This window comes from Pyricularia oryzae, chromosome 3, assembly GCF_000002495.2.
Source record: "Pyricularia oryzae 70-15 chromosome 3, whole genome shotgun sequence".
Classification (NCBI taxonomy): Eukaryota; Fungi; Ascomycota; class Sordariomycetes; order Magnaporthales; family Pyriculariaceae; genus Pyricularia; species Pyricularia oryzae.
In genome coordinates, this window is record NC_017849.1 from 1,761,883 (window position 1) to 1,784,838 (window position 22,956).

Here is a 22,956-nt window from a genome sequence, read left to right on the forward strand (position 1 = left end):
ATTATTGGCTGGCTGGGTACGCATCATGGAACCAACTTGGAGGTGCTTACAGGAAAAAGACGAAGCAAAAGAATTCACTCAAAACGAGCTGTTATCATTGGTGGAGCCATGATTCGGGGAGGTGTCCGCACCCCCTCCTTGATGGCTCTGGGGCATAACGGATTTTGACTTAAGACAGCTTACCTCACGAGACCAATACTATTGATGATCCTGAAGAACGACTGAACAGTTTGAGCACCTACATTATAGCCAAGTTGACTGCCTCCTATATAAGCACTCTTATTACACCCTTTCCTTGTCTTGCTACTTTATCTGGGTTGGTCCTTCCATGTTTGAACAACCAAGCACAGCACGATGTGACAACAAACTGATTAGGAAGGCGCTAACGTAAGATGTTGTAGTCACGCCTGCTGCTTTTAAAAATACCTTGAGGATAATCTCGCACCCAGCTGAGGCAGACGAGATTGCAGAAATACGACATGCCTTCTAGGACAGACCTCTGTTGTAGGGTAGCTCTACGTCTGATTCGACTCTTCCCTTTGACGAGTTCGGGATTACTGAGATTTTGCCTATGGAACACTCGCAGAACGAGGCTCGGGCCGGGAAAATAAAGATGACCGTTGTCCGGAGGAACCTCTTGCACTCTCCATCTACAAGGTAGGAGAAAGTCCTACGTTGCTACGGTTTTCTTGGCAGACAGAATTGCGGATGAGCTAACGAAATTTTTCACCAAACACAGTCCCGAGATCAAGTTCACTCCGCCCCATAAAACAGCCACAGGCCTTGTTCAAAACGGGAGAGATCATGGCGGCAAAGACACAGACGAAACCCCTGGAAAAGACGCACCACCATTAGCCAGCGACATGGCCGCGCCAAGGGACGACGGGATCCTTCGGACCTGGCACTATAGCCACCTAAAATATGATCCAACGCCGCCCTCAAACCACTGTGGCACGATACGCAGAGCCGACCACACACTGCACCTGGACGGCATCGTTGATCTAGTGGTGGCCGCGACGCCCGATATCCCCGTCATGACGTTCCGCAACCCCCACCTGGGCAAGAGCGCCGCGCACGCCGCCGCCTACCGAGCCAATACTCGCAAGCGCTACCTGAGCGACCTCCTCCAGAGGTATGTCGAGTCCGGGCACGTGCTCGTGTTTGTGCTCCCAGGCGGCAACCAAGTCGTCGGCTTGGCCGTGTGGTCATACCACAACGCCTCGGTCGATGGTGAGCTGGGCAGTGGAGACATCACAGTCACCAGAGAGGAGCTAGCTGAGTTAAAGGCGGAGGTCAAGAGACAGAAGCGGAACGGCGGCGGGGCCGAGAATGGTGACCACGACGCCGGCGACGCTTTCCGTGACGCGGCTTTTAGGATCTACAACTTGCGGTGCCAAGACAGCCTTGCAAAAGGGGGCAACGAGCCCATGATGCTGTGGCTGCGGATGTTGTGCGTGCACCCGGAGCACCGAGGCAAGGGCATCGGCGCTGCGATGGTGGAGGAGGGGATCAGGCTACAGCGGGGCGATGGGGTGACGAAGTGGGCGGCGCTATACAGCAGCAGTGAGGCGGCGGCGAAGCTGTACAGGCGGCTCGGGTTTCGGGACCACGGCGGGTTTGAGATCAAGTTAGGTGAGCTGGACAACGTGGACGGGGAGGAGAAGCTCAACGTGCGGGTCATGGCCAGGAAGATCCGACAGGGGTCGGAGGTTGAGCTGAGGGACGTCGAACTGATAAACCCATGCAAGGTGCACATTCCTACAGCTGCACAGCTTGAGAAGTGGGGGGTCACTGACTGGAACAATTTGGTGGTTGAAGGATTGCCATGGGATGGTGTTGTCAGTCAAATTGCGTTGCGTCGGTGATGACAGAGGATCTTTGGCCACGGTCAGCGAATATATCACTGAGTTGCAAGAATATTCAGTAGCTAGACTATATGCAGACAAACGAGACAGACACGTATTGAAGTTATCAAGAGTTCCTCCAGTCTCTACGTCTACGCATGTAACAGCCATATCATAAGAGCCTGTTGTAGGTATAATTCATTGTTACTTGCAGGCTTTACGCACTTGTAACTCGTGAGTCTGAATCATTTTACACGAAACTGGTGGCAGACATGAGCAATTTGAGCAATTTTTGCCAGCTCAAATCGCTCAAATCTATCTGGGCATCGAATTCTTTGATTCTGGCCTCCTTTTGATTTATTTTCACTGCCCTGCAATAATTATTTGTGCTCTGATGATAACTTTATGCTATGAGACAACTTTAATTAGGCCTTCTCCCACCTACAAGTTCCATCTACAGCATCTCATTTGCTGGCACATGCCGACAGCTCCACGGAATTTCCATGGAGATAGAAATACCTGGCACAGTATCATAACATGCTATCATCAGAAATGATACCATCAACATGCTCATCAAAATAGCCAGAAACCTCCACGGAAATAAAATGCCAAAGCACCGGTAACCAGGTTCAGTAGAGATGAAGGTCCACCTAAATCGAAACTCTGAAAAATTCTAGAGACTGCCACGTTGGAGGTGCCATATATCGGATAGCAAAAGAGTGAACCAACGGACTTGGGACTTGGGATGAGGGGTAAGCGGCAACCATTCTCATGGCAGCTTGCTTCACGCTTATTTGGAAGGCTGAACCCAGCCCCCGAGTATTAGCGAGGGCTTACCAGAAGAAAAAGCGAGGATCTTGCTTGGCGATGCTTGGATTATGAATGCCTGATGCATAATGGCAATATTCCGCATCAGGCAGCCACTGCGGTTGCTTTTTGCTCTCCTTACATAAGCTTGTTGTAGCTTTTTCTTTCGATAGTTTTTGGCTTTCGGGCCGGTAATCCTTGTTCCCAGGCAAGCCAGGTTGACGTTAATCACAAGGTTCAATGAAGGTTTCTTCCCCCGTACTCGAGCACGTGTGTCGATCCCGAAGGACTCGAATTCTTATCGAGGGAAGCGCAAGTTGAGGCACATCACATGTATTCTTGTAGTGGAAGAAAAAAAATAAAATAAAAAAGAGTTTAAGATTAACCGTAGGTCAAGGCTGACTTGGCAGGCTAATGGGGTATTAAGAAGTATACCTATATATGGACGAAGAAAGGAATTTCGAGTATGAAGCGAACAGTCTTGGGCCCCATCACTCCCAAGACAAGAGAAAAAAATGAAAGAGAGAGAGAGAGAGAGAAAACAAAACGACAAAGGAAACCTTGAACCCAATAAAACAAAAGAAATGTAAATAGAAAGAATGCCTAAAATATGCTTTCATCAAGCTCAGTAGTCATAAGTGTAGCAAAGCGTGTCTCCATATGTATCCATGACATCCTGGACCGTGACGTCGGGTTGGATCCCCCTCATGGTCAAGACGTAGTCGAGGGTGATGCGCTTGTCCCTGTTGTTGACCCTGCCGGCAAGCTCGTAGACCCTGCTGTCGCGGTCCTCGTTTTGCCACCGCCACCAGTTGCGGTCGATAAAGGCGTGGTGCAGGAAGAAGATGGGGTCGCCGGGCGCAGGGCCCACGTCGGACATGACGGCGCCGACGCCGTTGTGGCCATAGGCGTGCGGCCAGCCCTCGATCAGACCGGCGAAGCTCTCAAAGTTGTTTTGGCGGTGCACCTGGTTGATGGTGGCCTGGCTGACCTCGCTGGTCAGGGACTCGTCGACCGCGCGCGACAGGCAGTGCTCCTCAAAGGTGGTGCCGGGCCCGATGTGCACCAGCATGCCGGCAAAGACGCCGTCGGTGATGCAGCCGCCGCGGCCGTCGCGGGTGCGCACGGGGGCGGTGCCAAAGTACTCGGGCGTGAAGACGGGAGCGCCGGCAAAGTTGCCCGCGTCGCGCGTCTCGTCCCACCACGGCATGGGCCCGCGGTAGCCGCACTCGTCGCGCAGCGCCGTCTCGTAGACGTTGACGAAGCGGCGGTGCCAGGGCAGGAACTGCGCAAAGCCGTGCAGCTGGTCCGTCATCTGGTGGTGCACCCACACCAGGTCCTCGTAGCGGTTGTGCGAGCCCTTGAACCTGCCCTCGCTCGGCTTGTCCACCAGGCACTTGGCCGCCTTGACGTAGTCGCGCCGGCCCTGCTCGCTCATGTTGCGCCACTCGGGCCGGACCGCCGGCTGCGTGCAGGGCCCGCCGGCGCTCGTCTTGTCGGCGTTGTGCTCGACCTTGCCCGTCGAGTTTCGTGGCGGCGCTGCTATTGGTACTGGTGCGTCGGCCTTGTCTGCGGCCGGCGCAGGAACCCGGGAGGTGCTGTTGAACTGCGCGAGGAGCTCCGACGGTGACTTGAGCTTGAAGCGGTTCACGTCAAAGGGGGTCAGGTCTATGAGCTTTTCCAGCGAGAATTGTTTCGTCGGGTCCGTGTCCCACCGGATGGGGCCCCATGGCTTTGCGCTGGCCAACGCGGCGCTGCCGATTAAGACGTCCGAAACGCGCATGATTGCTGTGTGTATTTTTTTTGTCTTTTGCTGTGCTGCCTCTTTGCCCGCAACTCCCTTCGGCCCTTTGACTTGAGGTGTGGGTGAGGTGACCTTTTGGGGGGAAAAACCGAAAGATGGGGGCCTGTATAAACGAGAGACAAAAGAGGAAGAGAATGTGTTATGTGTAGTAGGACAACCCAGGCCACCCAGGTACCTATGCAAGGATGGTGTGGAATAAAGACTCGAATGCCGAAGCGCGGTTTTGCAGAACCATGTCCTGTTTACTTTTTTTCTTTTTTCTTTCTCCCTTCTCGGACCCCTGAAAGACCAGAAAGGTGGTGCGCGGCTTCGAGGAAATTTAGTAATAGATCTGGCCGAACCGGGGACCTGGATCTGGCTTCACGATTAGATTAGACACACGGCTTATGGCAATGATTATGGGCTTGGAGGGTCAAGATCTAAGATCAGGGCATTGATATAAGACATGTTTCTTCTCGACATGTTCCCTGGGCCAAGCCGGGGTTACCCTCACCAAGGGGCAATTCTTTCTTCTTTCTTCTTTTTTCCACACCCAGAATAGACATCTCCTAGTATTGGGAAGATCGTCATGGAATTCCGCGCATTCTGCCCTTCCCTCAAGCCATGCTCAGGTTGCTTTTGCTTTTTTTGACCGAATTTTTCTCGTCGGGCAGCCGGGTTGTCCGCAGTTGTGCAAAGGATTCCGGCGCCTCGTCGGGCTCGTCCTGTGTGTGTTGCGGATTGTACGGATTTGTCAATCGATGTTAATGGATCATGGTGTGCACTCCATCAACCAAACTGCTTCACCTCTACGCATTTGATGGGCAGAAAGGTATGGCTTACACACTCGTATTCGTCTCAACTAGGCTTCCCTCCGCAGATGATCCCTGGCTCCCGAGGGCGCCCAAAATTGTGGATGGGATGAAGTTATGATCGTCATCAGCCCTGGTGTTAGTGGCAGCAGCGCTCCCCACTCCACTCCGATGAAGTGAGTGAGACCTCAGACCCAATGCAGTCATTCCCCCTCCCCTTTTTTTTGGCTACGAATACGCCTTGAAAACAAATTCCCATGTGCAAAAAAAGACCGAAAGCCACAACATGGCAAAAAAAGCCGCGAGCCACGACTTGCAAGATGCAGTTCTGGAGCGGAGGTCATGTAACAACAAGGTACGCGCGCCGTTGTATCTACTAAGACAAAGTGACAGCGCCGATCAACCGCCAAAAATAACAAGCAGAATGGCATAATGATCATCGACCGGCAAGCGTTCCGTGAGTCTAGGCCTAGTTCTGGAATCGAACCTGGTCCTATGAAAAGACATAACCAGAAAGAAAGAAAAAGAATAGGGGAAAACGGCACAAAGACGGGAGAGCTAAAGCATTCGAGGACGCGTACTACTCCCAGCCTTCCTTTTTTGTCGCACTACACAATAAATTTCCGGAAAGCAATGCGAAGGAGGCAACAGTGCAAGTCGACCAGCCACACCGAGACTTCGGCACCGCGGAGAATTGAAATCTCCATTGGAGGTCACCGAATATTCCCAAGCCTGTCGTTCTTTTTTTTTTGTCTGTTCCGTTCTCAACACGTGCAAAGGCCAAATGACAAATGACATCTTGATGCCTCCACGAATAGTAATGATCCCGGGGGAAAGAATTTACGCCACAAAACTTCACAGGACGAGGTACGTCTGTGGCAAACGGGTGAATGGATGATTCGCATGTCTTTTTTGGGCGTACTTCTTTTCCTGCACTCCTTTTCTTGCGGCGCCGACACAGCCTTTTTTGGCGCAACGGCAAGGCAGACATGCTGTCTTCAGGAGAGCCCTGCTATTTTAGGAAGCGGGCCGAGATCCAGGCTCCAGGGAGAGGAGGAAGCAATATCCAAAGAAAGCAAAAGAAAGGCCATGCAAAATAAACAAAACAGATCAAGCCGGGTAAAAGCCGGGAACGCTAGACTTGGAGGAGACAAAAACGGCGCACTGACTTCATCACTTTTTGACATTTGAAAGACCGTTTGTCGTCCCATCTACATCCGCCAACGGGGTGTCAAGGCATCGATTTTGACAGCAAGCGAGATGGGACAACTGCTGGCATGGGTGGGCACCCCAAAGCCAATCTCGCATAGAGTTATGGCAGTCATCCAGTGAAAAGTGTTATCGAGATGACACCCATGTTCAGACTTAGAAACAACCCAACTTGCAAAAATATCACAGTGATGTCATAGTATTGCCTGGTAGTACACTGACAGATTTGTAAGTATAGTCCGATACTAGGACACGGCACCCTCATCAAGAGTCATAAAGATAATCATACCAGAAAAAGAATACATGGGAAAAAAAGCGCGCGAGCAACAACAAATGATGACTAAACATACACCCTCGGCTCGTCCCTGCCCACCTGCCTCGGCTTGATCCACCGACTCAGGTCTCCCCGCGGAATGGTGATGGGGAACTCCATCGTGTCCAGCATGGCGGCCAGCAGCAGCCACCACACGGCCATGCTCGCGACAAAGGCGCACACGCCGCCCGCCAGCACAAAGCTGCTCGCCGTCCGGGCCGCCGCCAGCCCCGCCGCCCCGGAGGCCTGCACGACGGTGCCCGTCGCGGCCGAGGTGCGCGACGCGACGGCGGCGACGGCGGCGGCGGCGTTGCGGGAGGCCGCGCTGGCGAGCATAAAGTACGCGCCCGTCAGGCTCGTAAAGGTGCCGACCAGGGCGCCAAAGAGGACCACGAGCACGACGTTGGTTCGGAGCGAGCACACCAGGAAGAGCACGGACAGCACCCCCATCCACAGCGTGAACCAGCCGAAGCCGGCGTTGAAGGCCTGCGTGTCCATGCCGGCGGAGGATGGCGCGCCGTCCGGGGCATATGTGGCAAATGCGGCGAAGGAGGGCGTCAGGGTCGCCGCGAAGGAGAGGAAGAAGGCGCCAAAGGTGGTGAAGAAGATGGAGGGAAACGTGTTCCCGAGGAACCACTCGCCCAGCCCGGCAAGAATCTGGAGAAGACCGCCGAAGAAGTAGTATGAGTCGCTGGCCGGGTGGTCACGTCAGCCCGTGGTTCTTGTGGCGAGTGGCGGGCATTGAAATGTAGTGGTTCTACAAACTACTCTCTATACTTACATGCCTGCTGCGCTTCCACCAGCACCGAGAAGGCCCATCAAATCGCACGACAGTGGCGTGAGGCCAATGACGATACCGATATATCCTCTTTTTTTCGCTCAGTCGTCAGTATCTTATACGCACGAAGGCCACCCGCAAAGATAATCAGGGGCAACTCACATTGGGGTCGGGTCCCCAAATTTTCTTGGTTGGACTCTTTGTTGTTGATGATTATCTTTGAGTCCTGTGTGCCTTGCCTCCCGCAGATAGAGCTTCTCAAACAGCTCGGCCGACATGTTGACCGTATTCGCGCTACGCAGTTTTTGCATCGGGTCTTCATTCTGCTTCTGCGGCGGAAGATACTTTTCCACCGGTGGCTTGGGAGGCACCCCCGGATTCGAGTAGAACTTGGGTGTTAATGTGTAGTTCGACATGATAACTGGCGTCAATTATTCGCTACCTTTGTTGGTACGGATGGTGCCAGAATTTTGTTTCAAGAGTTGACGACAACATCGAGGACCAGCCCGAGATGAGGTTGTATGCAACCGCAAGGGCCAACGCGCGCTTTATCATCTTTCAATCATCTTCAGGCCCCGTTGACGAACTGTCTCTTCTACAACACATTTGTTCCTGAGCCGCAACGTCACGGCTATAGGCGCGGGAAAATCTACTGCACGGTCAATCAGGGGCTCGCGTGCAGTCGCGGTCGGGTTTGAGGTTCCCGCGCAGAGCTGTCAGGGGTTGCACACGGGGTTTTGTTCCCGTTGTTGGGCGCGCACACATGCATATGCAAGGTATGCAACAATTCGAGATCACTCTGCCGTCGCAATCGACTGATCGACTATCTCTACGGATTCGCCCGATTGATAGACGCATGGGCTTAATGTATTTCCCTGGAACACAGAACTCTGGTTGCAAATAAATAGCATAGCCGAAAATGCCGTATTATTTGGGGGCCATGCAAGGAATTGTTTAAGTGCTTGCATGGGCTTTTCCCCGCCACTGCTTCGAATCGTGATCTTGGATGTAGTTGCAGCGATTTGCAACAATGGTCGAGGAGAAGCACTCAGGTGACGCTGCCAACTTGGCCAAGTCGGTCAGTCAATAAGCCGATTGGATTTCCCTCCATCGGTATTTGCATCGGCCAACGAAAAGTCTGCGGTTTCCTGAGATGTGATCAGGACATAAACGAGATGGTGTCTTCGTCTGAAGCTGTGCCGGGTTTCAGACTGGCCAACAAGCATTTTCCCTTGTCTCCCCGCAGCAAGCAGACGGGCAAGCGGGGTAGCTGAGCATCAATCCAAGGGCTGGCTGGGCTTTGGGTAGGTGCAGAGTTGAGAGGCACTAATGAGCGCAATGACACCTGCCAAGCTGGTCCGAGTCCCTGGACCCTTCGAGAAATAGACGCATTGATCATTTCGGATGGTAACCCAAGCACTGAATTTGAAGATCCATTTTAGCCGGTTTGTGAGAATGCACGTTCTGTCCAAGTGATGAGCATGTCGGAAGCTGTCCACAACATACGATAGAAAAACAACAACAATGGGGTAGCAACGGCATTTGGTGTTACGTTGTATGAGAGAGTGGAGAACCCCGACCTGAGAGTACCGGTAGATTGCCGCCAAGAACATGGGTCTCCGGATATAGACTAACAAGACGCGGAGCTTGACACGATGTCCCATTTTGCTCTTGGCGGATTAACACAGCTGAGATATCCTGTTTCCCACGTTTTCCTTTCCTTTAGCTTTGAAAAATAAAGACAAGAGGGAGAATTATCGGTACAAGCTTAGAAATAGTGGTGATGGCTCATTTCAGCCTTGTAACTCATTGGAGCGGGATAAATTACGCGGGTTTAAAGCGCAAAGGAGAGCACATCATACATATGCAGGTACGTGGCTGGAGCTACAGAATTTCTGACATTGATCAATCTTGGCCATCAGCATCAGACGAAAACCTTCAAGATTGTTATACCCTACACAGGAAGATATTATGCCGTCCCTGCCTGTCACATTACTACCATCGAGGGAACTCACGTGATATTCACGTGCCCCATTAGCCCGAGATGCAGCCGGTAAGTGTCCCTAGGCGCAGCGAGCTTGCCCCAATTCGTTTAGCGGGGGAACCTGAGCCGACTCTCGCTCCTTCCGAGCAATTTCGATGTCTTGCAACCGTCCCAAGACTAAAGTAACGCAAAAAGCTCTTGCTGCGGGCCCGACCGCGACCATCCGTAACATCACAAAATCGAGCCGTCAGTACGACAGTCGAAATGGGTACCTTTTGCAGATGGTGTCGGCTCACGCCGGCCTCCCGTCACTTCTTAATTAGCTGGCTGCTCGTCGCTGAACCTTGAAAGAAAAAATCTTCCTCAGACACTCATCATCATCGTTATACTCACCCTTCGTCGCTCCTTCCCTTTTTTCCATTCCTTGCGCTATCCCCTGTGCTGCCTCTATAGGCTTCACTCGGTTCCTGAACCCCGCCCATTTACTTGGCAAAGTTTAGATCGGCGCCCGCCACAGATTGCTAGGCGAGGGGCTCACTTCGAATTAAAAAAAAAGTAAAGACTCGGGGTGAACATTATCGCTTTCCTGAGGTATCGCTCTTCCAGGCACCTTTCTGACCTTCTCTGCCGCTTTGCAGGGACCGTGTGGCTGGCTGTTCGCATTGTCGCAGCGGCCTGAATTCTCAAGGCGGGTCTCAGCACCACCGGCCCGACTGGAACCACTACGGTCTGGTCTCTGGTCCAGTGTCTTGGAAAGCACAAAGAAAAGAAACGTGACATTCAGGTGCCTCGTGCAACTAGGCGCGCCGCCATGGAGCGGGGAAGCGATCATGACACGCCAGATACAAAGGCGGAGGAGGTTCCTCCCGTCAGCTCCGAAGCAGTCCTCCCCGATGCCAGCCACGCCACATTTCGTGCAAAGTTGGCCCATCACAAGTGGGTTATCACTGCAATGGTTTTAGTCCTCACAGCTGCGCTGGTCACCGGCTTGGCCGTCGGGCTGACCAGGGGCCATGGGTACGGGTATGGGTCGGCAAATATGATCGGAACCGCTATGGGCCTTGCCGCTCCAGTGCCTGCTTGGCGCATTCAGTCGACAGCCCAAGCCGGCAATGACCTCTCGGTCTTGTCCAAGTCTGGGGCAGACGTATCTTCGTGGTACCAGATTGACGTGTCGAAATGCACGCTCATGGCTTGTCTCATCCAGGCCGGCGTCTACAATGATACTGACCTGTTTTTCTCCGACAATCTCAAGAAGGTCGACGCAAGTCGCTTTTCCGTGCCCTGGATCTACCGCCAAGAGTTCTCCCTTGATGCTGCAGCCGTCGCGTCAGGCAGCGGTAATCACTTTTTCCTGCAGACAGAAGGCATCACCCCCAAAGGAGATGTTTGGTTCAATGGCAACCAGCTGGCCGACAAGACGGAGCACGCCGGCTCGTATGTTGGGAAGCGATTCGACATTACAAACCTCGTCGGTACCAACAACGTGCTCGCCATCCGGGTGTACCCCACCAACTACAACTACGATTTTGCCCTGGGCTTTGTCGACTGGAATCCTTACCCTGCCGACAACGGCACGGGCGTATGGCGCGATGTAACGGTCCACCAAACACGCGGTGCCTCAGTGACCGACTACCGCGTCGTCACTGGCATGGCTTCACCATCTGGTCAAGGCGGCGGTAATGTCACATTGAAGGCGGTTGTCACAAACCTTGAGAACCAGCGAGCTACCATTGACGTTCAAGGACTCGTGACATGCAACTCCTCCACTAGCAACAAGTACGAAGGTCAACAAAGCCTCGATATCGGCCCTCTCGAGTCGCGCGAATTTTCTTTGACCATTCCCGTTCAAGATGCGCGGATATGGTGGCCCAAGACCTGGGGCGCACAGCCTCTGTATTCGGCCCACCTGAGCGTGTCCGTCAAGGGCGAACTCGCAGATTCATCCGAACGGACATTCGGCTTCCGCACCGTCACCTCGCAGGTCAACAAATTCAACGACACCATCTTTTACGTCAACGGCCAGCCGTTCCAGGTGGTTGGTGGAGGATACAGCGCCGACATGTTCCTGCGCTGGGACCCAGCAAAGTTTGAGGCTCAGGCGCGGTACATGCTCGATCTTGGCCACAATACCGTCCGACTCGAGGGCAAGCAGGAGCACCCAGAGTTGTACGACATTGCCGACCGCCTAGGCCTCATGGTGATGGCAGGCTGGGAGTGCTGCGACAAATGGGAGGCATGGAGCTACAATCAAGACCTTGCAATCCAACCGCCCCCAGTTTATAGCGATGCCGACTACAACATAGCCGCAGCCAGCATGCGTCACGAGGCCATGATGATGCAGAGCCATCCAAGCATGCTAACCTTCTTGGTTGGTAGTGACTACTGGCCTGATGACAGAGCAACCAAACTCTACGTCGATGCTTTCAAGGCGGCAGACTGGCAACTGCCCATCATTGCTTCTGCATCGAAACGTGGATACCCCAAGCTGCTGGGGCCGTCGGGCATGAAGATGGAAGGTCCGTATGATTGGGTTCCACCAAACTACTGGTACGACACGGACGACTCCAAAAACCGTAAGGGCGCTGCTTTTGGCTTCGGCTCAGAGCTTGGAGCCGGTGTCGGCACACCAGAGAAAGGCAGCCTACGCAAGTTTCTGTCTCCAAAGGACATGGACGATCTCTGGAAGCAACCCAAAAAGGGACTCTACCATATGTCCAACGAGGGATCACAATTCTTCACACGCGAAATTTACAACGAGGCCTTGGTCAATAGACAAGGTGGTGGCAGTGGCCAGGGTTCTGCCATGGCCGACTCACTGGACGATTACCTCCTGAAAGCCCAGATGATGGACTACGAGGCGACGCGAGCCGAGTTTGAGGGCTTTGCTGCTCGCTGGAACGCCGAGCGACCAGCTACAGGTCTTATATACTGGATGCTCAACAATGCCTGGCCTAGTTTGCATTGGAACTTGTTCGACTACTACCTCCACCCTGCGGGATCCTACTTTGGCGCCAAGGTCGGAGCGAGAACGGAGCATGTCGCCTACGACTATGTCAAGGGATCCGTATACGTAATCAACAAATCGTTGGACAAGCGCGGAACACGCAATGTCGCGGTTCAAATCATTTCCCTCGATGGCAAGCTGATCTCATCGGCGGGGGGCAAGGTTGACACCGAGCCAAACAAGAGCAAGGTTGTCGCGTCTCTCGCGAGCGCCATCCGAGGAATTAAGGATGTCGTGTTGGTGCGACTAACATTGGCGGATGACAAGAATACGACCTTGAGCCGGAACGTCTACTGGCTTGCCAATGGAACCGATACTCTTGACTGGAGCGACTCCACATGGTATCACACTCCGGTCACCAAGTATGCCGACTTTACCGCGCTGAATAAGATGCAGGAGGCGGAAGTGCAAGTATCTACCAAGGCCTCTGCCAAGGGTAACGGCGCCCGCACTGTTATAGTCGAAAACAAAGCAACTGTGCCTGCAGTATTTGTGAGGCTTAACCTCGTCGACGCCACGGGGGCTGATGTGAACCCGGTAATATGGTCCGACAACTACGTCACCCTCTGGCCGGGGGAGACTCTCGAGTTGGAAGTCACAGAAGGCGCAGATAAGGGGAAGAGTATTGAGGTCAGCGGCAAGAATGTGGCGTCTATAACGGTTGCATTCGATTGATCCGGGTATTACATTGAAGAACACGACGTTCGGATCCGAAAGGGGCCCAGCCCGCTCGGTCCACCAGCGCAAGAGCAACCGGCCATGAAATTCTTTTTTTGGGGCATTGGACATAAAACAGTTCTTGGACACAGACCATAAACTTTAGCGTTTTTTCTTTTTCTATATTTATACCATCTTTTACCGTTCACAGCAACTTCCAGCGCCTGTCCACCACCCTTTTTGAACATTCTCGTGTAGCCGTGGCGCGGGCAACATGGTCTGATCCCCGTGGAATGGCGCCTGCCAAACGGAAATAGCGGGTCACAAATGCCATGCGTGCCGAAGCAGGCGAGCCAGCTGGTACAAAATCACAAGTGAAACGTGTCGACGGTGTGATCTTGACACAGCAGCACGAAGGAACTAAGCCGGCAAGGCAAGCCATATACCGTCGGGTTCGGTTTCTTCTCCTGGCAGGGAATCGCCACGAGTATATGCCGACGGGATGAATAGTTCGTTTCTAAAACTCTTCACACCAGGGGAATTCAGCAGCTAGGTGTTAGCCACTCGCTTACAGATCCTTCGGCCTAAAACAGTAAGCAAAACCGACACCAATGTGCAGCCCTCAAGATTCTCGGCAGTTGTGAACCACTGCCAGTTTGACCAGTTATTGGGGCTACATGATAGGGGTAAGCACTCGTAGCTGAAGATGGCTGAGGTTAGGTCTGGGGTTAGCACTTTGGTGCTGCCAAGTTGGCACTCGAATGCGTACGGCTGGGCTGTCGCGACCTGAGCTGTTTACCTACCTTGCCTAAGGCAGGTTGCGTGTCTTAGGGGTCTTGGAAGCTCAGCTTTGGGTGGTTTAGACCCCCGCTGCCAACTCCACTGGTGTCAAGAAAGAATTACGAGGATACTGGCCTCATGCAGCCTTGTCTACCGTCTGGTAAGCCCTACGAGTAGCCCTACGTGCACAAGGGGATCTGCCACCTCGTGTTCATCCCAAAGTTTGTTTTTCCGCATCTGAACCCACCAGAAGCCTCTGGTAGAAGGAATTGGCATTTGACACCTCCGCACCGAGAAAAAAAAATCCCTCTCCTCTTCTTTGCCCCTAATTTCCGCTTAGACTCATTTTCTGCAGCTTGGGGCAGTTCAAACCACGCGCTAGTCTGAGCGACTAAAGTAGCGAGCATGCATCTGCTAAAATTGTCGCATGGTATACCAGCGTTACGAGGCTAGAGGCTGGATAGCCCCTGACTACCATGGTGCAAGCGCGCTACTTTGGGTTAAACGGCAAAGCTTGGTAACGCCCATCCTTAGCCATTGGGTTTCTGGCAAGCTGGGGATGCTGGTTTCGAATCCATGAGGCAGTAGGAATAAGGCGGATCAGGGGTCTATTACCGTTGACTTGTACATCACGCCATTCCAAGACTGCAGCCTTTTGCCCGCACCCCGCTCGCTGAAGAAGTACCTTGCGGAGATAGTCGACCCTGGCGGCGCCGGTGGGCGACAAGAGCTTTACGCGTCTTTTGTCAGTACGTACCCTGTTTAATCTCCCGCTCGTGGTTGCTCGGATTGCAAGCCGCTCTGCGCAACTCCTCGGCATGTCTCCGGTGCCATCACACGCGCCGCTCCGATCCTATTAAATCTCCCAATAACTCCCTTCTGTTCATCACTGGGTTGTACAGGACACCAGGCTCTTGGCTTCAGCTCCCGGTTCATTAGCGCTCTTTACAATTTTTTTTTAATCTGCCCAGAGAAACGAAACCATCGTCAGGTCCGTTACTCTTGGCATGCCACTCATTTGACAAACGCACGGTAATCTGGCTCTGCGTGAATAGTCACTCGTTTTCTTTTTTTTTTCTAAATCCTTTGTTTATATATAATTTTGAGAGCTCCAACTCTCACCTTGCCCAGTTTTCGCTGTTGATTGATCTCGTGTCGATCTTTCGCCGATCCCAGGGACTGAGGCTTGCTCTCTACACCATGTTGCGCCTGGCTTACCTTCTAACCGCGGCGGCCTCGCTCGCGTCGGCCAACATCAACTTCACTTGGGTGCAGCCCAGCTGCAGCCCTACCGACACCTACAACAAGTGTCTCCGCGGCCAGCACTGCGAGGGTACGAAATGCTACGCCAACATCGAAATGCCGGCCGAGCACAACTGGAACCATGAGGCACTGGAGAAGAGGGAGTACCTTGCGGCCGGCTTCAGGCTGGCACCGGCACAACACGCGCACTTCCGCCTCGGCAAGAGACAAGGCCTTGTCACCACTGACGGTTCTTGCGGAACCCAGCACGGCGGCAAAGTCTGTGGCAACTGGGCCAGTGGTTCCTGTGAGTTGGCAGCCCAGTGGGGACCGTTAGCTCAACTGTTGCAAAAGTATGCCTGGCTAAACAGTATATTAGGCTGCTCCAAGTACGGATACTGCGGAAAGACCAGCGCCTACTGCGGCGATGGCTGCCAGAGCGGCCCCTGCCTGACCGCCCAGGGTGCCAGCTCCAAGTCGACGACCTCTTCTTCGAGCTCTACGGTCCGCGCTTTGTCGTTGACCTCGAGCACCATCAGCTCGGTCTCGGCCGTGCAGACCGGCGTGCCGACAAAGGACGGAAGCTGCGGTAAGCAGAATGGCAACACCATCTGCGGCAGCTGGCCCAGCGGAAACTGCTGCTCCGAGTGGGGCTACTGCGGCAAGACTGATGTCTACTGCGGTACCGGCTGCCAGAGCGGCAACTGCCTGAACGCCCAGTCGGCCTCTTATGCGGGGGCCTCGTCAACTTCGTCGGCATCCACTCTTTCATCTTCGTCGGCCCCGTCCAACTCGGCGGCTGGCGCTTCTTCATCTTCGACTACATCGTCCTCCAGGTCGTCATCCAGCTCCTCGTCGTCAAGCTCGTCTTCCTCTAGCTCGTCGTCTTCCTCTAGCTCGTCGTCTTCCTCTAGCTCGTCGTCTTCCAGCTCTTCATCGCCCAGCTCTTCCTCGTCCAGCTCCTCGTCGCCTGCTGCCACAGGACTCCCGGGAACTCAAAAGGTAACCACTGACGGAAAGTGCGGTGCCGCCAACGGCGGAACTGTCTGTGGCAACTGGGCTCTGGGCAACTGCTGCTCCAGCTACGGATATTGCGGAAACACGGCTGCTCACTGCGGTTCTGGTTGCCAAAGCGGAAACTGCGTCAACCCACCCGCTGGACAGTCTTCTTCCTCCGCCAACGGCGCTGCCGCCACCAGCAGCAGCTCTGCCATTGGCGGCAACACTGCTGTTGTTGCTACTTCTTCCAGCAGCATGGCTTCTTCTAGCAGCATGGCTACTTCTAGCAGCATGGCTACTTCTAGCAGCATGGCTTCTTCCAGCAGTTCCTCTTCCAGCAGCTCTGCCATCGGCGGCAACACTGCTATTGTTGCTACTTCGTCCAGCAGCACGGCTTCTTCCAGCAGCTCCTCTTCTTCCAGCAGCGCCGCCGCTTCTACTCCCAGTGCCAAGTCAACTGTTGATGGCTCTTGTGGCAAGCAGAACGGCAACACTGTTTGCGGCAATTGGCCCAGTGGAAACTGCTGTTCCGCGTACGGATACTGTGGTACTGGAGCAACATACTGTGGCGATGGCTGCCAGAGTGGAAACTGCGCCTACCCCCCTCTGTCGGCTGCTTCTGCTTCTTCTTCTTCTTCTTCTTCCTCTTCATCATCCATGAGCAGCTCTCAGGCTACCACCATGTCTACCGCATCTCGCTCTTCTAGCAGCAGCACCAGCAGCATCGCCTCATCAACCCCCAGCCCCTCTGTCCAGGTCACTAAGGACGGCTCCTGCGGTCAACAGTACGGCGAGACGGTATGTGGAAACTGGGCAGCGGGCAACTGCTGCTCCATGTACGGATATTGCGGCAACGGCGCTGCCCACTGTGGAGATGGCTGCCAGAGCGGTAACTGCACTGGACCTCCCCATCTCCCTGCTCCTGGACCCAAGGCTGCTCCCGCCAACGCCAACCCTGGCTCCTTCAAGATTGTGGGCGAGTCGGGTGTTCCTGCTATGCACTGTGGTCTGCTGCCCAACGGAAAGGTCTTCTTCTTGGACAAGGTCGAGTCGTTCACCCAGCTCAAGCTGCCCAACGGAGATTGGGCCTACTCTTCCGAGTATGATCCCGAGACAAACACGGCCGTACCGCTGTCGTACAAGACCAACTCCTTCTGCTCTGGCGGTGCCCCTCTCGCCAATGGTCGCTTCATGTCGATTGGTGGCAACGCGCCGCTGCCTTGGCTGGCGCCAGACGTTGGTGATGGTTTCGACGGCATCCGCTACCTCACCCGCCCGCTGGACAACTCGTCAATGGATGGCCAAGGCTGGGATGAGCCGGGCAACAAGCTGTCGTCTCCCCGTTGGTACCCCAGCGCCCAGACCCTGCCTGATGGTCGCGTCTTTGTCGCTTCCGGTAGCTTGAACGGTCTCGCCCCCGAGAATGCGTCCAACAACAACCCCACTTACGAGATGCTCGACCGCAACGGAGTCTCGTCTGGTCAGTTCGTCAAGATGGACCTCCTCGAGAGGGCGCAGCCATACTACATGTACCCGTTCATCCATCTCCTCAACGACGGCAACCTGTTCATCTTCGCCGCCCAGATCTCGCAGATCTTCAGCGTCGGCAGCGGCGCCACCACTGGCACCGTTGTCAAGGAGATGCCCGAGCTTCCCGGTGACTACCGCACCTACCCCAACACCGGCGGCTCCGTCATGCTGCCTCTTTCCAAGGCCAACGGCTACACCCCAGACATCCTGATCTGCGGAGGCGGTCCCTACCAGGACGTTACCGCGCCCACCGAGCCTTCCTGCGGCCGCATCAAGCCACTGGACGCGAACCCCAAGTGGGAGATGGACGCCATGCCCGACGGACGCGTCATGACTGAGGGTGTGCTCATGCTGGACGGCACCGTCTTCTTTGTCAACGGCGCCCACCAGGGAGCCCAGGGCTTTGGCGTGGCCGACAAGCCCGCTTTCACCTCGCTCCTCTACGACCCCGCCCAGCCCCTCGGCCAGCGCTTCACCACGGCTGCGACCAGCACCATCCCCCGCATGTACCACTCCGTGTCGATCATGCTCGAGGACGCCACCGTCCTCATCGCCGGCAGCAACCCCGTCCAGCAGCCCATTCTGGAGGTGAGCGCCGACACGCCCTTTGCGACCGAGTTCCGCGTCGAGCGCTACACGCCCCCTTACCTGAGCAACGGCAAGCAGAACCTGCGGCCACTCAACATGACCCTGTCCGGCACCAACATGACCCCCGGCCCCGCCGGCAGCAGCGTCCTCAACGTCCGCTTTGGCCTCCCCAGCGCCACTGTCAAGGACGTCAAGGTCGCGCTGTACTACAACGGCTACGTCACCCACAGCGTGCACATGGGTCACCGCATGGTCTACCTCGAGCACACGGGCTTCGCCGTCGGCAAGACGGCCCAGAACCTCATGGTCCAGCCGCCCCCGAGCAACAACATCACGCCGCCCGGCTACTACATCCTGTTTGTGATTGCTGACGGCATTCCCAGCGTCGGCCAACAGATCATGATCAACTAGGTCTAGGCAATTTTAACGCATGATTGTATGGGAGGGGATAGTTTTTTTTTTTTTTTGTGCTAGGTGGCTTTCTTGGGCTTTATCAAGGGGCGGGGGGGATTTCTTTTTTTCTTCAAAGACTGGAAAGGCAAATTCTTTTTTTTTCCGGAGCTCATCATGCAAAATTGATGGACGATAACTTGTTAATAATTCTTTTCTTTTGTATAACCTTGGTTATATCTAATGCTACTTGCTTTGTCTGCCGATTGTACCAGCGTCAGGCGGGCGGCTGCTAAAAGTTCTCCTGGAAAAAAAAATGGTCAACGAAATAGTTTACAATTTCTTTTTTTTAAAAAAAAGTAGCGATCCATAGATCTCCAACCAAATAATAAAAGACTATAATAATGTCATTCATCGGCAACACGCCAGTCCCTTCCGACCTTGTCGATCCACACAGGATCAGAATCTTCTACAAAAGCCGGATCAACGTCGCGAGCCATCCGCATCCTAACGGCCTTTTTCGTGGTGGGATTCGTGATTATCCTCTTCCTGCCCCAAGCCTCTGGCAACCGAGAGGCGACATCGTATTGAACCCCCTCCTCCTCGGCCTGCACCAACCGCAGGCTGTATTTTCCCTCCCACGTCTCATCGGGCTGCATTTCCCGGAGGAAGCCCTGGATGATCTTGGTCAGCATCTTGAAAACGTAATTAAAGTCTCCGTCCTCTTGGTGCCGGCAGCGCATAAACTCCAGCTTCGTCAGGCCAGAGAGCGCGCGGCCCGTCTCAAACAGGTCGTCCCGGTCGGGCGCGAACTCGAGCCACCGCAGCTCCGGCAGGTTCAGGGCCAGGGTGAGGACCGAAGCCGTCTTGAGCACGGGTATGTAGAACTGGGGGCCTCCCTCCGAGTCCCTCTCCCTGTCGCGGTGGGAAAAGATGAGCTTGCGCAGGCCCTGGTGCCCGACTATGGACGGCAGGGCTCGCGAGAAGTCGAGGGCGGGAGCCTGCGGCGCCCACCGGTCCAGCCTCAGGGACTTGAGCGTGGTGAAGGAGCGGAGCCAGCGGCGCTGCGCGTCAAACATTGCCTGGTCGCTGGTGGCGTTGAGGTCGAGCTCCAACAACCTCAGCGTGGGCTGCTGGACCGCGCCAAACCTGGCTTGCAGGGTCACAAAAAAGGCGGAGAGTTCGTCGGGGGGCTGGTAGATGTGCAGCTCGGCGAGGGACGGGAAGTCGACCACTTGGAGCATGGCCTTGGCCTCTCGGAGGCAGAACCTGCACATGATGAGGAACTCGAGCGCCGTGAGCTGAAAGTCGATGCCGTCCATCTGGACCTCAACTTCTTCGCTGCACTGTTCGTGATAGTGGAACAGCTCCAGGCTGCGCAGGGTCGTGGCTGAACCGCCCAGCATTCTCAAGGTCACGCCGTTGTCCTCTCCAAACCTTGCGCACTCTACATTGTAAATGCAGAGATGCACAAGCCCGGTGACTTGGACCATCTCGACCGGAATCGTGTCGCGGCCATACAAGTTGATCAGAGCTAGTGCATGTAATTGCTTCAAGTTTGCTATTCGGCTTGCGATGTGTCTATAAAAAGAAGAAGAAACCAAAAAATATATTGGCGGTTAGCACAACAAGCATAATTATATGTCAAGTGGTGACTTTTGCCAGGTGGCCAGGGACGAAAGCCAAAGTGGGAAAAGAGGCAAGACAAGACTCACTTATCCAGACAGCAAGTCTCCAAAACCCTGAGATTTTCAAAATTATTGAGCGTGACCCCTACCCATTGTCTGCATGTACGCTCTTCGTACAAAGCTTGATCATCACTGCCGTTGATGATGTACTGACGGACATAGCTGGCGCAGCACGGTATGTCGTCGTTATCAACAAAGTCGTGCTCAGGGTAGGCGCCATTTTCGGTGAGCATCTTCTTTTGCTTGCCGGTCACGCAGGCCTCAAGCCGCCAGATCAACTTTTCCTGGTCGCTCAAGTTTGTGCAGGCGACTTCGACCTTGTGCCAGGTCCGAGACCCCACCAAGTTCTGCAACGTCCTGCTAGTCTGCGTGAGCCTGTCGACGCTGTCGTCATCCAGGTGATCAACTACCATGTCGAGCATCTCTCGGGGGAGGCGCACTAATCTATCCATCGAGTTGATACTGGCCCTGCGGACTGGGGCAAGGTTGGCCCTGGCCCGCATGTTTCTGGTACTAGCCATCTTGTTTTATTCGTTGCCAAGGTTTATAGGTTTCTTTTTTTGGTGTGATTTGAACCGATTTTTGTTTATATATTGTGATACAAACTGAAAATGCCATGATGGCTAGGGAGTCGAGAGAATGGTTTTGTTGACGTGATGTTGGGGACTTAAAAAAATAAATAAAACAAAAGCTCGGAAAGACTGGACCTTGAAAACAACAAAGGGAGGAAGGAATGACGAGTCCCTGGATTGGGACGATAGAGATGCTGTTGCTGTTGCATTCCAATTGGGGTTAGTTGCACCGCAACCGTGTATGCCGGCGATTTTCCTGGCTGCCGAAACAAAGAATTCCAAATGACCCCAGTGTGCCGTGTTCCCGAGGGACAAAAGCGAATCTGCTTGGCCCAGCTCTGGCCAGGCGTTCTGTTGCCGGGACTGGCACGGGAACAAGGAAAGTCTGACCAGATGACATTGAAATGTCGACGAACGGTGGCGTGAAGGGCCAATCGTCTTGGTCGCAAAATTCCACCTCCAAACCCCTAAAAAAAAAAAAAAGAAATCCCTACCCCCAATCTACCATCTTCTCAGTAGACCTAAAAGCTTCTAGTCTCGACATCCAATGCCCTCAGCACTCTATTCCTCCTCTTCAGCACCACCTTGCCCGCTCACGCAATCCCAAACGTGGCCACGCTGAACGCCGCGCTCGCCGCCATGACGGGTATGTACCCGGGCCTGCCGACTTCTTCTCGCGCATCTGGCCGCACACGCTGCCGCATCGACCCAGCATGAGCGAGTTGACGCCGTACGTGCCATTGCAGAAGATGATCATGCCCGCGTACCGGCCCGCCGTGTTCTCCACCGACGTTGCCACGATGAAGCCCGCCACTGCCACCAGCGTGCTGATGGTCATGTGCCAGGTGCGCTCCTTGAGGCGCCCCGAACTCCACGAGACCAGCATGGTGGCTATGCAGGCGAGGCGGTGGGACGGGCAGACGAGGATGTGGCCGACCATCTTGTCGAGCGCTGGTGTGTTGACGACCGAGGGGAGAATTCCACACCATGGGATCCTCGACGGCCTGCTTTAGACCCTCCTGAGTGCTCGTGTTTCCCCTTTTTGGTGATGGAGGCGTCTATCCGATTGTGGGCGAGCTGCCGCTCCTCCGGGGTCAACCATCTTGTCTCGAGCGGGGAGTCTGGCAAGACAAAATAGCTCAAAACAGCCACCGCAAATGCCTCAACTGCCTGAAGCATGACAAAAACCACAGTTGAAAGGCGTTGAGATCAACATACCATGTAACGTCCCGGTCTCACTCTGTTGATATACATGTTCGACAAGACAGTCTCCAGAATTTACCCGACGAACAAAATGCTGACAAGACTGTATGCTCAGGACGAGCGGCTACTTGTGTCTGTCACTCAACCCATGTCCTTTTCAATCTTGTTGATCTTTGCCACGGCGATGGCATTGCGCTCCAAGTAGTTGAGGAAGTACATGGTCCAAAGCATTGGCTGAGCGTACAGTATGGTGTCAGCAAAAGCTAGCCACATCTACTTTTGGCAAGTTGCCTGACAAGCACATACCATTATCCATCTACCGAGCTTTTGGAGTGCTATCTCCTTGGGGTCAGTCTTCTCCTATCCTCCAAATCGTGAAGAGCTTTAGGAATTATACTGTCAAGAGTAGTGCTCGATAGCAGAAGACAGGCATGAGACCACGGCGAAGGTATATAGCTTGATAGGGAGCGTTATGTTCCGATGTGTGCGGTCATACTTTACACATCAAGAATAAGGCAAGCTGGAACGTAGTGAGACGTCGACCCAAGCCATGCAGATGTTTTAGACACACCTTGGCTCACCTGTATATTGATCATGCAGCATTCTCAATTAAAGCAAAGAAACCACAAGTAAGGATAAACCAATCACTTTGTCTGTTTCGACGAGTACGGACCAACCCACCCCAAGGAGGAATGGTTATGTTCTGCCCACAGGTTCGGGTTGGTAGGACCAATTGCCAGTAAATGTTGGGGCGGACGACAGCTCAAATA

General features: G+C 54.1%; 7 protein-coding genes across 7 annotated transcripts; 4 read left to right on the top strand and 3 right to left on the bottom strand.

The window, feature by feature from the left end:
* Nucleotides 1–100: 100 nt before the first annotated feature.
* MGG_05861 (uncharacterized protein) lies at nucleotides 101–1,987 on the top strand. Its single transcript, XM_003711642.1, has 4 exons — nucleotides 101–316; nucleotides 402–509; nucleotides 587–657; nucleotides 740–1,987. Exons 2-4 carry the CDS (start codon nucleotides 480–482, stop codon nucleotides 1,863–1,865), a joined length of 1,227 nt encoding a protein of 408 aa, XP_003711690.1. The 5' UTR covers nucleotides 101–316; nucleotides 402–479; the 3' UTR covers nucleotides 1,866–1,987.
* Nucleotides 1,988–3,276: 1,289 nt separating this feature from the next.
* MGG_05862 (tyrosinase) lies at nucleotides 3,277–4,434 on the bottom strand (the record flags this gene model as incomplete). The annotated part of the gene is made up of 1 exon (XM_003711643.1): nucleotides 3,277–4,434. The coding sequence occupies one exon, from the start codon at nucleotides 4,432–4,434 to the stop codon at nucleotides 3,277–3,279; it is 1,158 nt and encodes a 385-aa protein (XP_003711691.1).
* A 2,361-nt stretch (nucleotides 4,435–6,795) lies between these two features.
* Nucleotides 6,796–8,019, bottom strand: MGG_05863 (uncharacterized protein; the record flags this gene model as incomplete). Its single annotated transcript, XM_003711644.1, has 3 exons — nucleotides 7,709–8,019; nucleotides 7,550–7,636; nucleotides 6,796–7,459 (listed from the first exon to the last, which is right to left on the bottom strand). The coding sequence occupies exons 1-3, from the start codon at nucleotides 7,960–7,962 to the stop codon at nucleotides 6,796–6,798; spliced, it is 1,005 nt and encodes a 334-aa protein (XP_003711692.1). The 5' UTR covers nucleotides 7,963–8,019.
* Nucleotides 8,020–9,590: 1,571 nt separating this feature from the next.
* Nucleotides 9,591–9,853, top strand: MGG_16708 (uncharacterized protein; the record flags this gene model as incomplete). Its single annotated transcript, XM_003711645.1, has 2 exons — nucleotides 9,591–9,599; nucleotides 9,707–9,853. 2 exons carry the CDS (start codon nucleotides 9,591–9,593, stop codon nucleotides 9,851–9,853), a joined length of 156 nt encoding a protein of 51 aa, XP_003711693.1.
* Nucleotides 9,854–10,341: 488 nt separating this feature from the next.
* Nucleotides 10,342–13,212, top strand: MGG_05864 (exo-beta-D-glucosaminidase; the record flags this gene model as incomplete). The annotated part of the gene is made up of 1 exon (XM_003711646.1): nucleotides 10,342–13,212. The coding sequence occupies one exon, from the start codon at nucleotides 10,342–10,344 to the stop codon at nucleotides 13,210–13,212; it is 2,871 nt and encodes a 956-aa protein (XP_003711694.1).
* A 1,841-nt stretch (nucleotides 13,213–15,053) lies between these two features.
* Nucleotides 15,054–19,041, top strand: MGG_05865 (glyoxal oxidase). Its single transcript, XM_003711647.1, has 2 exons — nucleotides 15,054–15,523; nucleotides 15,596–19,041. The coding sequence occupies exons 1-2, from the start codon at nucleotides 15,175–15,177 to the stop codon at nucleotides 18,742–18,744; spliced, it is 3,498 nt and encodes a 1,165-aa protein (XP_003711695.1). The 5' UTR covers nucleotides 15,054–15,174; the 3' UTR covers nucleotides 18,745–19,041.
* Nucleotides 19,042–19,130: 89 nt separating this feature from the next.
* MGG_16709 (uncharacterized protein) lies at nucleotides 19,131–21,923 on the bottom strand (the record flags this gene model as incomplete). Its single annotated transcript, XM_003711648.1, has 3 exons — nucleotides 19,131–20,257; nucleotides 20,518–20,903; nucleotides 21,628–21,923. The coding sequence occupies 3 exons, from the start codon at nucleotides 21,921–21,923 to the stop codon at nucleotides 19,131–19,133; spliced, it is 1,809 nt and encodes a 602-aa protein (XP_003711696.1).
* Nucleotides 21,924–22,956: the final 1,033 nt, after the last annotated feature.

Excerpts from the sequence above, each read along its gene's own strand:
- MGG_05861 (XM_003711642.1), top strand. The coding sequence starts at position 480 with ATGCCTTCTAGGACAGACCTCTGTTGTAGG. Across the intron at positions 510-586 it reads GGACAGACCTCTGTTGTAGG|AACGAGGCTCGGGCCGGGAA; the intron begins GTAGCTCTACGT and ends GAACACTCGCAG. Across the intron at positions 658-739 it reads TTGCACTCTCCATCTACAAG|TCCCGAGATCAAGTTCACTC; the intron begins GTAGGAGAAAGT and ends CACCAAACACAG.
- MGG_05865 (XM_003711647.1), top strand. The coding sequence starts at position 15,175 with ATGTTGCGCCTGGCTTACCTTCTAACCGCGGCGGCCTCGCTCGCGTCG. Across the intron at positions 15,524-15,595 it reads CAACTGGGCCAGTGGTTCCT|GCTGCTCCAAGTACGGATAC; the intron begins GTGAGTTGGCAG and ends ACAGTATATTAG.